At 44.3% G+C, this 14,624-nt stretch overlaps 1 protein-coding gene and 1 long non-coding RNA gene across 5 annotated transcripts in view; one reads left to right on the top strand and one right to left on the bottom strand.

The window, feature by feature from the left end:
• The window catches only part of ABCC8 (ATP binding cassette subfamily C member 8), a 148,145-nt gene that overhangs the window by 20,117 nt on the left and 113,404 nt on the right, over positions 1-14,624 (bottom strand). For all 4 annotated transcript variants that reach the window (XM_090032571.1, XM_090032572.1, XM_090032573.1 and 1 more), the window contains 5 exons: positions 11,355-11,602; positions 10,057-10,217; positions 6,367-6,436; positions 3,479-3,636; positions 521-613 (listed from right to left, as the gene is read on the bottom strand). In XM_090032571.1, coding sequence (XP_089888697.1) covers positions 521-613; positions 3,479-3,636; positions 6,367-6,436; positions 10,057-10,217; positions 11,355-11,602 — 730 coding nt within the window. The remainder of the gene's footprint in view (positions 1-520; positions 614-3,478; positions 3,637-6,366; positions 6,437-10,056; positions 10,218-11,354; positions 11,603-14,624) is intronic.
• The window catches only part of LOC149871469 (uncharacterized), a 96,733-nt gene that overhangs the window by 807 nt on the left and 81,302 nt on the right, over positions 1-14,624 (top strand). Inside the window, exon 2 of the long non-coding RNA XR_016440246.1 lies at positions 11,399-11,485. This is a non-coding gene — a long non-coding RNA (uncharacterized LOC149871469). The remainder of the gene's footprint in view (positions 1-11,398; positions 11,486-14,624) is intronic.

Below are 14,624 nucleotides of genomic sequence, written 5' to 3'. Positions count from 1 at the left end.
AACATAAAAAACACAGATAATTCTGGGTCAGGGGAAACATAGCAAGTTCAGCAGAACTTTTACAAGTATCCTAAAATAGGAGATGGTGGCCAGCACTTTTTAAAGCAAATATACCACTCTGTTGTATAAGATAATCTTGAGCTGTTCCTGTTATGAAACACTGAGGAAAGAAAGAGCTTGGAAGACTGTGGGCTAAGGTTTTATTACTATTTGAATTCTTCATTAAATCCTGGATTTTCAGACATCAGCTTCCATTCTTGCACTTGTAAATAAAATATCCACAGGTAAATTTTTACTCTCACATTCTAAGTCACTGTAATGTCTAAGTATTCAATTTACTGATGTAAGCAGGTACTTACATCTTCTAGGATGTCTGAACAGCAACTATCTGCCCTTACAAAATTGCAGGGTAGAAGCTGAGGTCCCATGGTAGTCAGGCTGAACATATGGCTCATGATGTATATCCTGGATACTTCATATTTCAAAATAAAATAAACTTATTTCTTTTTTAAAAAGATACCTGAAAGCTCGTATAGTGGTTAGACCTTCCACAGTCTCTGAAAAATGGGAAAGCAACGGTAGCTGCGTGCTGTCATCCAACTGTTGTAGGTCCCTAGAAATGATATTTAAAATTCAGCTTAAGTAGTACAGTTACTGCTTTAAAAAAAGTCTCTCTAGTATCTTGGGGAATGAAATGAAACATCAGCAGGACTGAAGTATAAAATCACAAGGTGAAGAAGAAGAATGTGAAATAGATTCTGATGCAGTGCTCAGGATCCACTAACAGCAAGAGAGATGGTCCTCTGAAAGTAGGAGGACATTTCTTATTAAACTGGTATGTACATCATAGGAGCTCTGTGATGTCCTGTGGCACTTCACCCCTAGAAGGCAACCTGTTCATCCGTTTTAATTTCTCAGAGTTACTTATGAAACTTCATTTGGGCTTCAGTGAACTGGAATGGCTACTGTAATATTTCTGTATTAAAATTCACAGTGTACACAAACTAACAGCTACATTCTCACCTTTTCAGTGGGTTGAGTACTAGGATTAACAGGAGAGATACTAACAGAGCAGAAATGATGAAAGGCAGGGATCCTCAGATAATCCAGGTAATAAAATAAGAATCCACAATCCCCGTTTAAACTCTACTCATCACAATCCAGTCTGTGGATGATTTATTCTTCTGCAATTTCCCATTCAAATTGGTCCAAGAACTAAAACATCAAGATCATAGATAGAGAATTGAAAGATCCTAGACACAGCCCTCTGAGCCAGCCCCACAGAAGGTATGAGAGACTGATGCATCTTTTGGCAGCCTCAGAGACCACTGCTGCTAAGCATACTCCATTCTTCTGTTTGCTTCTTGAGATTCTTTCTGCTTTGCTGCCATGTCTCTAGTTACTCCTAGGCTAAGTATAGAGACAGTCAAGAAGCCCAAAGCAAAATTGATTCAATCTAGGCAGCATGGGCAACTGGTGCCTCCTGAGTCGGGAAGGCAGGGCACTTGCCCCCTCAGCAGATAGTCAGTGACTGTGGGGGGATGGGGGTCCCCCCGTGGCTGATCCTGCTGACCAGGGGAGGGGCTTTCCCCCATGGCCGATCCCGCAGACTGGGGGGGAGGGGGTGGTCCCCTGCAGCCGATCCCACCGACCCACAAGTGGCAGCAGCACACCGCTAGCACTTGTAGGCATGCCACTAGGACAGCCCTGGGTAAGTGGGGTTGGGACTGCTCCTCCTGGCACCCCCACTCCTCAGCTGGTGCTCTCAGGGGGACACCGGTGCTCTCGCCTGCCTGCCCTGTCAGGGAACGCTGGCTGACAGGGGGTGCAGGCATGCCCCTGTGCACCCTGTATGTGGTGCCATTGCTAGGTAGTTTCCTCTAAGCTGTGTAGGTTGATCTGATAACCAACTGAACGGATGCTTAGTTTTCAACTGGGAAAGGCGGGGGAAGCCTGCACTGACCCATAACAATAGGCAGGGCACTAGAGCATGTCTCCTAGCCTGCTAGCCATTGCCAGCCCAGCCAAGTGTCCCCAGTTCTGTGCTGTCCCCCCACAAGGGTGCTGGCCCACTTTGGGGGAGCCTCTCCCTCAGGGGTTTTCCACCAGCCTGGGCTCCCCAGCTCAGGCAGCCCTGGGGAGCTGAGGGGCATTCCCCCTTCCCCCTTCCCAGCTGCTGATTGCTTCAGTGGCTGCCACAGGAGGGAGGCTGAAGAGACCTCTCAGCTAGGGGCCTGCCTATGCAGCCCAGCATGGAGGCACCAGGGAGCCCCCGCCTTGTGCGGCTTCTCTCCACCCCAGCCCCGGGCAGCCCCAGGGAGCTGAGGCGAATTCTTCCCCTCCCGAACCCCACCGCTGCTCGCCTTAGTTGTTGTGAATCTCAGGGATAGCCCCGGGCAGCCTCAGGGAGTGGTGGGAAATTCTTTCACTCTCCTGCAACTACTTTTGCCTCAGACTCACAGCAGCTGAGGCAAAATTGGATGTGAAGGAGCAGAAGAATTTCCCTCCACTTCCTGAGGCTGCCTGAGCAGCTGAGGCAAGCCGTGGTGGGGTTGGGGAGGGGAAGAATTCCCCTCAGCTCCCTGGGGCTGCAGGACACTGGGCTGGGGTAAGGGGAAGCTCCCCAAGGTGAGGGCTCCCTAGTGCCCCCATGCTGGGCTGCACAAGCAGGCACCTGGCCCGGAGAATTTCTCTCTCCCTCCTGAGGCAATCAGAAGCTGGGAAAGGGGAGTGGGGAGGGCTGCTGAACATTGAATATCCCCCACCACAGAGGCTTTCTCTCCCTCCCATGTGCTGTGTAGACACAGGGGGAGGGTCTGGGGGTCTGTGCCTCTTTCCTCCCCTACCCATTCCTGTGGGCTGATGGATGCATGCAAGAAGCAAGCTAAGCACAGAGGGGTGAGGCAGTTCCTGCTCCACTGGAGCAGGCAGCACAGCCCACAGAGCTGCAAAGCAACCTGGGATGCTGGGGGAGTGTGAGTTAACTTGAACCCGGGAGGGGTCTGGAACAGAAATTTCGCAAACCGGTTTGACCCCGATCAGTTCAGTCTGATACTATATCCAACCAGGTTTACCTTAAACTGATTTTGGCCATTTTGAAAGTGGTTTATGTCCACTGAACTTCTGTTCTGTTACCAGTTTAAACCAGTTTCCAATCACTTAAACCAGTTTATGTGTAACGTCTGTCCCTAGCCCTATTGCTCAACCCATTGGAAAGGCAAGCATTTCATTCCAGCAAGATCACTGGTTTCATTATGGAAGCAAAGATTTCCCACCTGCTTTCCAAAAGTTCAATTTTAATAGTTCCAAACAAAGCTGCTGCAAAATGAACATTTTCCACAGTAAGGAATTTGGCTCACTTTCAAACAGGAGCAAAGCCTTGGCAGGACCCACTTTTAAACACTATGTTCCCTGGTATCATATCGTGTACTTCAGAGCACATTTCAATTGCCAGAATGAACCGAGTTGATCTCCTTACCTCGATGCCACTCGAAAGTATTTTTGGATGAAATAACATATGATAGCGAGAGGAACTAGGGCAATGAGAAACATTGGCGTGACGTAGGAAATTACAGCGAGAGCAGACACACACAGCAAGGTGGAACGGCTCAGGCACTCCAGAGTAGCAGGAATATGCTAGATGAATAAAATAGAGAGCAGTAAAATATTCACAGTAAAGGAAGGGAAATAAATGTATAATACATAAGCTGACATTCAACATATCTATTCTTTCTTTTCCCCACTAATAATAAAACCCCACTACTGTGATTTCAAAGCTTGGCATTTAGGGCTCTTTCTGAACTGGCAGGTGGGTTCTAGAGAAGTGTGGTGGGTTCTCTCTGCTGTGGCTGCACACACAGTGAAATGTTGGCATAAGGAACATCAGGAGAATGAAATTTTCAGGATAAAGAACAAAACACAAATCCCCAACCCATCTCCTGTGCAATCCTATATTACTGCATTTCAGTATAATGAATTTTTAATGAATATAAATAAAAATAGATGAAATGTAGCATCAAAAGGAAATGCAACTACCTTTGTAGTGTGACATTACCTTCTTTCTCGTTATTTGCCTGCCCGCACTGCATATAGGCCTTGGATACAGGAAGTCATGTGACAAACCATATCTCTGTATTCATGTATCCCAATGCATTGTTGGTTGTAGTAGAGGAGAGAAAGGCTAAGCAATTTTCTCTGAAGGACAAATTGCAAATTATAAATGAAGTGAATAGTGGAATCAAAATGAGTGATGTTGCTAAAAAATATAACAGCAGTATCAAATCTGTCAGTCTTTTAAAAAGACAGACATAACATTTAAAGCATAATTCAGGAAAGCACACGGGTTGCATGTTCATATCAGTGATTTGAAAATGTGGACAATGTGATGTATACGAGGTTTCTGGATATATATGTTAGAAGCATCCAGTAAGTGGAAGGCTACTGTGTATTAAGGCATTGGAATTTGCAAATATACTCAGTGTTATCAGTTTTAAGGGCAGCATAGTTATATATATATCATGTTGTGCAATGCAGAAGCCAATCCACTGTGAACACTTGTACTTCAGAGTTGGAATGTGCAAAATATCCAGAAAAATTACTCAAGGAATAATATTTATAATGCAGATAAGATAGGTCTTTTCAAATAGATGATACCCAACAGAACTCCAGCCCAAAAGGGTGATCGTTATCACCTTCAAAGCAGGCAAAACAGAAACTGACTCTTATGCTGTATTGCAATGCAAGTGGTACAGATAAGCCAAAGCCATTAGTAACTGGCAAATATAAAAGCCATAGCTGCATTAAAAATGGGATGAGTCTGTTGTCTGACCATTGTCCAATGCACAGACTTGGATGACTACAGAGCTGTTCAAGGAATGGCTTCCTTGTCTTGATGTTAGAATGAAGGTAGCACAAAGAAAAATTGCTTTGCTTGTGTTCCACACACAGGTTAGTGCCCAAGGCATTAAAAATAATGAAAATGGAGTTCTTTCTATCCAACTTATCTACTGTGTTGCAGCCACTGGATCAAGGATCATTCATGCTACTAAGACAATCAACAGATCAAGAATGGTGGAAAAAGTTTCAGCAAATTTGGAAATTAATGAATTTTCTATCACTGGTGTTCTTTGTAGCATTCAAATAGCAGCAGCTGAATGAAGAAACATTAGCCATGGTATTATCAGCAAATGATGCCGTAAAGCGGGCACCCAACCAGTGGCACATCAGCAATGATATGACAAACTACAACCAGAACAAAGTGCAATGATCCTGCTACATTAGAATGGTAGATGGAGGAGTGCTAGAAAACTGACATATCTCCTGAACTGACACTCCAATACTGCATCACTGTAGATAGTGATATTCTGGTGGTGCCAGAGCTATCCAGTTGCAAAAATCAAATGGGGAAGAAGAATAAGATGGAAAAGTATCTGTATATTCATTTTCCTCTTGTTTACAAACACAAAGAGGTTGCCATTATCACTCAGAGATGTCCCGGACAACATTTTAGAGTGCAGATATATTCCAACATTACTTAGAAAGACATGCAGGTGCAGGCATTATCAAGCACGTGCAGAAGAAGATAACTGATTTATACACTGAATCAATCATACAATGTTGTATTACCTTATGTATTAAAATAATATAGTCAATGTACCCAGCTTATGTTTCTGACTTGATTTCACAATATGTTCCTGCCTGTTCACTGCAGTTGTTCTCTGGCATCTGCTGCCTGTCCCACACTACATATATCGATCCTCTGGGGAGTACTCTTTCAAACTTGGCAAACTTCACTTTAACAACATTTCACTATAAAGAACTATGTTTGCAAGTCTCCTGGAATTCGTTATACCAACACTTCATTGTATGAACTGTAGGACATTCCTCCAAAAGAAAATGTGTGCAAGTGGCAATGGCGATAGGATAAAGTGACCAGCTGGCTTTTGTGTTTGGAACTATACTATAGCTGCAATTTTATTTCCAAGAGGAGCAAGTGCTTCAACCATGAGACAACACTAGGTCCCTTTGTTAAAATAAACCACAAACTCTGACATTTGGATGTTATCTGATTAATTGAAAGTGTTTAAAGAACTTAATTTTAAGAACTGGACTTCTCTTTACTAGAATACCACAAGTCATAATGTAAAGATAAAGGCATGTAAACTAAATACTCTCAGTAGGTTGGATTAATTAATAAATAAAGTTAAAACCCTCTCTGGCCAATTATAACTAAATGAGATTTAGTCCATCTTAATATCATGTGAAACATTCAGAGACATTTTGTTTTTACTGGAGGTTGGGGGTGGGGAGAAGTGTGCAGGGAAACCAGCATGCAGAATTCAGTGAATAGTTTTATTTATTCTGTACCTGGTCAATGGTATTGCAATCAGCAGAAAATCTGTTCAAGATACTTCCCAATGGGGTGGTTTCAAAAAATCTATAACAGATGATAAATGGGAAAAAAGTAAGAAATTCAATACCTAAGTAATTTTTAAAATTTTCCCTTCTGACACCCATTTCTCTTGAGCTATGTTCTGCATTAAAACACATGGATATCTATTGACTGCAGTAGAGCAGGGGTATTAAACATATGGCCTGTGCGCGAAATGGACCTGGCACCACAGGCACTGCACAGAGGATCACTCCTGGTTCAGCCCAGAACCAGAGACCACCCCAGTGACACTGATCCAGCCTATGAGCTGGATGAGTTTGAGTTTACCACTTCTGCAGTAGAGAATACTGTGGGGATACGCCTATGATGCAACACCAAGTTCGAATATGGAGGAAACTTTTGGCCTACAGTATATTAGGGGTATGTGAAACGGGCTGTATTCAATTTGGATTTGGCCCAAATCGGGGCAATGATTCAATCTGTTGATTCAGATCACTGTCCCTGATTCGATTTGGCTGAATCTGAAGATTAAATGCTGATTCAGCAAATCAGTGATTCAGCCATAGACACAGCTTTAAATTTTTTTTTTTTATACCTCGAGGTACCAGGCGCGGCTTGTGAACACTGCAATGCTGGGGTGGAGGAAGCATCCCACAGGTGTGGCGGGGAGGGGCCACGTGCTTGGTGGTGAACCTGGAAGTGGACCAGAAGTACTTCCAGTTGACTTCCAGGACCACTGGTAAACGTGCCAGGGGGTCCGCCTGCACCTCCCTGACTCAGCAATCGGCCGCAGGGAGACCCTGGGTTCCCCCCCACCAGACCTAGGAGGAACCAGTCGCTGAGCTGGGGTGTGTGGGGGAAGCAGGGCCCCTGTGCACTCCCTGGCAGACCCGGAAATGGACCAGAAGTGTCTGGTCCACTTCCAGGTCTGCTGCCAAGTGCACAGGGGACTTCTCCGCCCCCCCTGCGCTCCTGTGGGATGCTCCATTCACCCCAGCATTGCAGCATTCACAAGCTGCCTGGCACCTTGAGGTATGTAGAAAAAGCATTTAAAGCTGTGTCTGTGTCCGAATTACTGAATCGATTCGGAGGGTTCCGATTCAATTTGGAGAGATTAAAGGGTCTCCTGATTCGATTAGCATTTGGCGATTCGGCCACTGAATCGGACCGAATCTCCACTGAATCAAATCAGGTAGCCCTACAGAGTATCTACTAGCCTGCCCATATATAGGGGAACCGGGCAGCAACAAGGACTAAGCCTATTTTTGTACCCAAGGTGGAACATGCTGACAGGATATGAGAAGATGGAAGGAAGGAGTAATAGGCCTAGTGCTTCTGAAGTGACATAGCCTGCTACATAATTGTTGAGTTCCCAAAACAGACATATTAAAGACTTGACTATGGCTCAGCACTATCAGTTTGCTCTCTAGATTTCCTTTATGTCCCTGCACAATGTAAGTAACATAATTAAATAAGAAAAAACATTTCCCTTTCACATATACAAGGAACTCCTCTGTTCATACAAATTACAGACTAAATGTATTCCCAAATCTTGCATGACCCCATTATTTTTTCTTGAAATAGCAATAAATGACAGGAAAAAAATCATTTAAAAAAGTTTTATATGAACTAATAGCAACAGGTAGATATATGGGACCGAGGGCTTTTTTGGGCCGGTGCTGAAGACCAGCTCACCATGCACATCTGGCATTGGGAACCAAGGAATTCTATACCTTATCTTGCCATTATGTTGGAGCCTGAGAGGCCCCAGGCTGAGATTATGGTCTTTTGTGCACTGGCACCAGAAATAAGAATTATGCAGGCCAAATTACACGGTCAAAGATACTTGTGCAATTCCATTAATGATGTGTTAGTAAGACTTGTTCAAGGGTATTAGCTTCAGTGAAGTTGTGCAGGAGTAAATCATTGCACCACAGTAAGCACTTCTATCAAAGAGAAGTGCAATAGAACAGAATCTGCAACTTCCTGACTTCTGGTTGGGTTTTCTCTTTAATATATTGGCTCAAATCTAAGTTGTCCCTAAATTTAAGATGACCCCCTGTAAGAAGGAACCCTAGCCCTGTTACCAGAAGGCAGGTCTGCCCCTTTAAGGCCAGATCTTACTGGGCATGGAGTGCTGGGAAGGAAGAGGTTAAATGCTGAGCCTGGCCAGCCAGTCAGCTGACCGGAAGGGGCAGGCCAGGACTATAGAAACCCTGGGCAGAGTGGCAATGGAGGAGCAGCAGCCAAAGGTGAAGGAGTTTCTCCCAGAGTCCAATGGAGAGGCTTGGTGAGCACTCCAAAGGCGGGAAATGGGGAACTACGGAAGTCCCGGAAAGACAGTAGCCACACCTCAGCAAGGACCAGCCGAGGGTGAGGAGCCAAAGCATGAACCCTGTGAATGTAAACTGACATGCTGCTTTTCTGGATCACATTTGCTGGTGGCAGTTATTACCCACAGACAGGACTGTTTACTTCTTTTCTTTTTATTGAATAACACCAGTGGTTTGGGTGAGGCTATTAGGGGAAGGAGGAGGCCTCATTTTGGGGCTCGCTATGGAGTGGGAACCCTGGCACCAGTAAGGGCATGGCTTTTGTGGGTACATAGGCCCTGGTGCCAGTAGAGGCACAGGATTTTGGGGTGCACTGACCCTGGCGCCTGAAGGCATGATCTTTAAAGGCTGGGGAGGCCTGGTGCATCTGAGGTGGTTTTATTTTATTTTTTTTTCTCTTCAGACTGGGAGAGTGTGAGTTCAGGGCCGTCCCCTGCCTTTGAACTTTCGATCCCCTGGCTGTGGGGTGGGGGCCCGGGCTCCAGATCGGAACAGGAAAGGGGGCCACAAGCCTCAAGACACCAGAAAAGGCTAGAGCCTCAGAGTCAAACCCTGTTTGGTGGGTTTAGAATGGGAGGCCTAGCTAGAGAAAGACAGGGATCAGGCCTGTGTAGGCAAAAGGCCCCAACATACAAAATACAATAGGCAGTCTCCTGCTCACAAGAACATCATCATAATAATTTCCATCAAGACGTGGCAGACGAGTACAGGGCGGGACATAACTTCAGAGAAGATGCCAAGGACACCTCTGTAAGGCACGGATTACCAGGGAAGATGACGCTGGGGAGGGCGACCTGTTACCCCCCTCCCCCCCCAATAATTAGGTTCTATGTACAGAAAATTCATAAATTTGTTACTATTTTCCAGGTACAGAATCTAATTATCAGAGGGTTGTCTTATATTTGTCTCCAGCTCACTGCTACAGCAGGGAAAATAGTGGCTGGGGGGATGGGTCAGGTAGCCCCTTTGTCCTTGGCCCCCCCTCATTTCTCCCTCCTGCAGCCTTCCTGACCCCACTACCACCTGCATTAGTGAAGTAATAACACCCTGCCCCCCCGATTTTTATAATTAAAATTGCAGATTCTGGAAAGTCAGAGGTTAGTATTTTGATTCAGGGTAAAAACATCTATACTGTCTTACCGGGAAGTTGAAGTCCGATTTTTTAAATTTTTTTTTTTAAGAAGTCAAACAATTAGGAGCCTAACTTGCACTGTATTTCAATGAACTACACTAAAAAAATATTTGTAGTCACTTCAGAATAGAACTACATTTGAAAGGCTGTCTGGAAATAAGGAATATCAAATGTTGCTTGTAGTAAAACCAAAGGAATACCTCATTGGTGCCAAAATAATTTTATTCAGCAGAGCCGAGTGTAGTTTTTTGGCAACTTTCAAACCAGTCCACTCCACTGCTATTGATGTGACAAGGCACAATATAATCCCGATGCAGCAGAGTATGCTGAACACCTTTGAATAGTAAGCATGATCAAAGTTCTAAGAAAAAAAGAAAGAAAAATAGAAATGTTATCTTTAAACAATTAAAATAATTTAAAATAAATCAGTTTATTTTGGAGACAAAATACAGAATTGACAGCCTCAGGAAAGAAGCCCATTTTCCTCCACCCAATGAAGGGAGGAAACACAAGCTTCCTTCTCCATTTAGCTTTGCCAATGAGTCCTAACCACCTTAAGCAATACTTATGAAATTGTTCAGGTGAGAAGCATGTTTGGATTGGATTAGATATTCAGAATCACAGAATCTTATAAAATTATTTTAAAAGTTTATGATAGTGTTGGAGTGATGTTTTGCCGTGGTGGTCCAGGAATTAAGTGAGAAGCAAGGATTTAAAAGTTTATGTATTTGAGAATTCCAATTGAGTAAACAATTCATTTTAGAGCCTGATATCACATGTTGGGTACCATCTTCTAACGCAAGTAGAAGAAAGAACAGGAAGTTTTAGAATAAATTACTAGCAATTTTACATTAAAATTCAGCCTCAAAAGCAAAATCTTGGTCCCATGGAAGTCTACAGCAAAATTCACAAAAATGCAAGTAACAGACATCAATTCATACACAGATGGAAATAGGGTTTTTCAACAAGAATAATTTTCAGCATTGCATCAAAAATGATGGAATACTTACTTAGTCCTTCTTAAAAATAATAAATTAATCATAGCACTATTCAAGCTGTTTGGTATTTTTTTCCTTGATGAGGTAAAATCCCACAGCTCACGCTATTAGGAATCCCATGCAGAATTAAAATAAAAATCAAAAGAGAAGTAGTCTAGATTAGGGTTTTGTTCTCATTTGTTAGGGAAGTCGGCTTGAAAGCACTATCAGCAGCCACACGGGTACAACACAGAAAAAAAGAGTTATGTCTCTGTCAAGACTATTTTAGAGATGCAGACCTACGTTACCAAGTAGTGTGAAATGATTACAATATTATAATCATGGTAAAAAGAAGAAATTCAGCACCATAATGATGATGGTAACTAAAAATGTGTTAACCCTGACAATATTCCGTGTTGTACATTGTAGTAGGAATACAACACATCACACATAAAAGGTCAAGTGGAAGTTAAGGTAGGGAAAGGTTTACCTGTCAAACTAAATATGTGGCTTTACTATACCTGGCAAGCTGTGCAATTCTTTTGCTTTTCTGTTATCATTGCAGAAATGGCAGCAGATGTCCACTTTGCCAGACAGTAGTCAATAGCCACCATAACAGTGTGCTTCAAGAGCTGGGAAAAGACCAATAAAGGTAAGAGCAAAATTCCTGCTGAGCTGAGATACTTCCCACAAGCTCGCCAAGGCATCTTTGCTCTCTGATGTAGCACAGAGGATAAATTGTCTTCATCATCACTTTCTGTTATTTCTTCTGCAATTAACAAAACAAAAAGACTGTTAGTAGGGACTGATAGTAAAGTTACGCTGGGATCTTCTTACATTTACACCTGATAAATGAACTGGCAAAGGCTGATTGTGAAATACCATAACAAGACTTATTACCCGTGCTGTCCATGTTGCACTTCATGTCTTATGTTCATAGAACCCAATTCAGCAAATATCTTAAGCAGGTGCTTGGAGGCTAATAGCCCCAGTGCTATAAATTAACACGATATGGCACAACCAGTTAAATATGAGGAACAATATGCCAACAAGCTAGTCTACTGGAACAACAATGTTGTACAATATCCACAGTTTGCAAGGTGACTAGCGTAGCAGATGTTATTCATGAAACCAGTCAATAATAAGGCATTTATTAAAAAAATAAAGTAATCCCTTGGCAAACAGTTAACAGCTTGGGGATGTTCCTCTTCCTGACCTCCAATACATTTGACAGTGTTCAGGTGGAGTACTGTTTTCGATCTGAGCCTTCAAGAGGCCGAGATACTACACTCTTGCAGAGTCCTGCTATTGTAAGTAGGGTTTCGGGCAGATGCAACCTTCTGCTTCTGAACTACTGATGGCAGGATCAAGGTCTAGCATCTTAGCTTATAAAAGCTACCATTCAAAATGTGCACAACATTTTCATAGATTTCATAGACATTAGGGCTGGAAGGGACCTTGGAAGATCATCGAGTTCAGACCCCTGTCCTGGGGCAGGAAGTCAGCTGGGGTCATAGGATCCCAGCAAGATAAGCATCCAAATTTCTCTTGAAGGCGTTCAAAGTAGGTGGTTGAACCACCTTCAGCAGCAGTCTATTCCAAACTTTGGGGTCTTGGACAGTAAAGAAGTTCTTCCTTATGTCTAGCCTAAAACAGTCATGAAAGAGTTTGTGACCATTTGACCTTGTCATCCCCTCGGGTGCTCTGGTGAACAGACGTTCCCTCAGATCCTGGTGGTCACCCCTGATAAACTTGTAGGCAGCCACCAGATCACTCCTGAGCCTATGCTTCTCCAGGCTGAAGAGTCCCATGGCTCTCAGCCTCTCATTATAAGGTCTATTTTCCTGACCTCTGATCATGCACATGGCTCTTCTCTGGACTCTCTCAAGCTTCTCCACATCCTTTTTGAATTGTGGAGCCGAAAACTGGATGCAATACTCCAGTTCCGGCCTTACCAAGGCTGAGTACAATGGGGGAATGATGTCCTGGGATTTGCTTGAGAAGCATCTATGGATGCAAGCCAGCTTTTTGCTCGCTTTCCTAGCTGCAGCATCACATTGAAGGCTCATGTTCATCTTGGGGTCAATCATGACCCCAAAGTCCCTTTCATCTGTAGTGCTAACCAGCGTAGCACTGCCCAGCCTATAAGCGGGCTGCAGGTTTTTCCTCCCAAGGTGGAGAACCTTGCATTTTTTGGTGTTAAACACCATCAGGTTCTCATCCACTCATTTCCTGTACCTGTCAAGGTCAGCCTGGATCGCCCTCCTGTCCTCGGGTGTGGATGCTTTACCTCAGAGTTTGGTATCATTGATGAACTTGACCAGTCGGCTTCTGACTCCAATGTCCATGTCATTAATGAAGATGTTGAACAATATAGCTCCAAGGGCAGAGCCTTGGGGGACCCCACTGGTCACAGGACACCATGATGATTGACTTCTCTCAACCACCACCCCTTGGGTCTGACCACGGAATCAGTTCTCCAGCCAGCAGTTCGTGGTGAAGCCGAGGCCGTAGTTGGCCAGTTTTGCTAGGAGGTGATCATGGGATACCAGATCAAAGGCTTTTTTTTTAAAGTCAAGATATACGACATCAATCTCTTCTCCCTTGTCCAGGTGATAGGTCACCTGGTCATAAAAGGAAATATGATTGGTCAAGCAAGATGTACCCGCAACAAACCTATTCTGGCTATCTCTTACGATGCTGCCATCGGCCAGTCTGTTAAGAATGGTCTCTTTGATAATCTTTTCTAAGATCTTCCCTGGGATAGAGGTCAGGCTGATGGGCCTGTAGTTTGCCAGATCCACTTTCTTTTCTTCCTTGAAGATAGGCACCACTTTGGCCTTCTTCCAGTCTTTGGGCACTTCACCAGAGCTCTAGGAGTTTTTGAAGAGCAGCTCCTTGAGTACCCTGGGGTGTAAACTGTCAGGGCTGGCTGACTTGAAGGCGTCCAGCCTCTCAAGGTGTTCCTTCACAAGGTCAGCATTGAAGGAGGGTAAGGGATCACCCTCACTCAGGCGTTTCCATCCTGTAATGGGCAGGGGCACCCCTTGGGACTGGTGAAAAACTGATGCAAAGTACCCATTTAGCAAGTTGGCTTTTCCTGGGCATTGGTTGTCAATTGTTCCAACTGGTTTAGCAGGGGTCCAATGTTGCTCTTGCTTTTCCTCTGGCTCTCCACATATCTAAAAAAGGACTTTTCATTGTCCTTGATACTTGTAGCCAGTTGGAGTTCAGTTGCAGCCTTGGCTTTTCTGGTTCGCTCCCTGCAAGTCCAGACCAATGCAGAATATTCCTCCTTGAAAGTGGATCCAGTCCTTCATCCTTTGTAGGTCTTTCTTTTTAGACTCAGGAAGTCCGCTAGTTCCCTGCAGAGCCAAGGGGGCTGCTGTGTCCTTTTGCTGCCTTTCCTCTGAGACGGAATACACTTAGCTTGTGCATCCAGGATTGCTCCCTTGAGGAGCAACCACTCAACCTGAACTCCCATCCCCATTAGGGCCTCACTGACAAGTGTCCTGAGCGTGTCAAAGTCAGCTTTCCTGAAGTCAAAGACTTCTGTATTGCTGACTGACTTGCCAGCTTTATGGAGGATGGTGAAGGTGATCAACTCGTGGTCACTGTCACCCAGGTTCCCTTCGATCATTAGGTAGCTGATTAGGTCATCCCCCTTTGCTAGTACCAGGTCAAGCAGCGCTTTACCTCTCGTTGGCCCATCGACTTCTTGTGTCAGATAGAGCTCATCCACGCACGAGAGAAAGCTTTGTGACCACTCGGATTTGGCTGAGCACTCTTCC

The sequence above is a fragment of the Crocodylus siamensis genome, chromosome 2 (genome assembly GCF_052110815.1).
Source record: "Crocodylus siamensis isolate JL-2025a chromosome 2, ASM5211081v1, whole genome shotgun sequence".
NCBI lineage: Eukaryota > Metazoa > Chordata > Crocodylia > Crocodylidae > Crocodylus > Crocodylus siamensis.
Note: the sequence above shows the minus strand (reverse complement) of the source record. Positions and strands in the feature narration are given on the sequence as shown.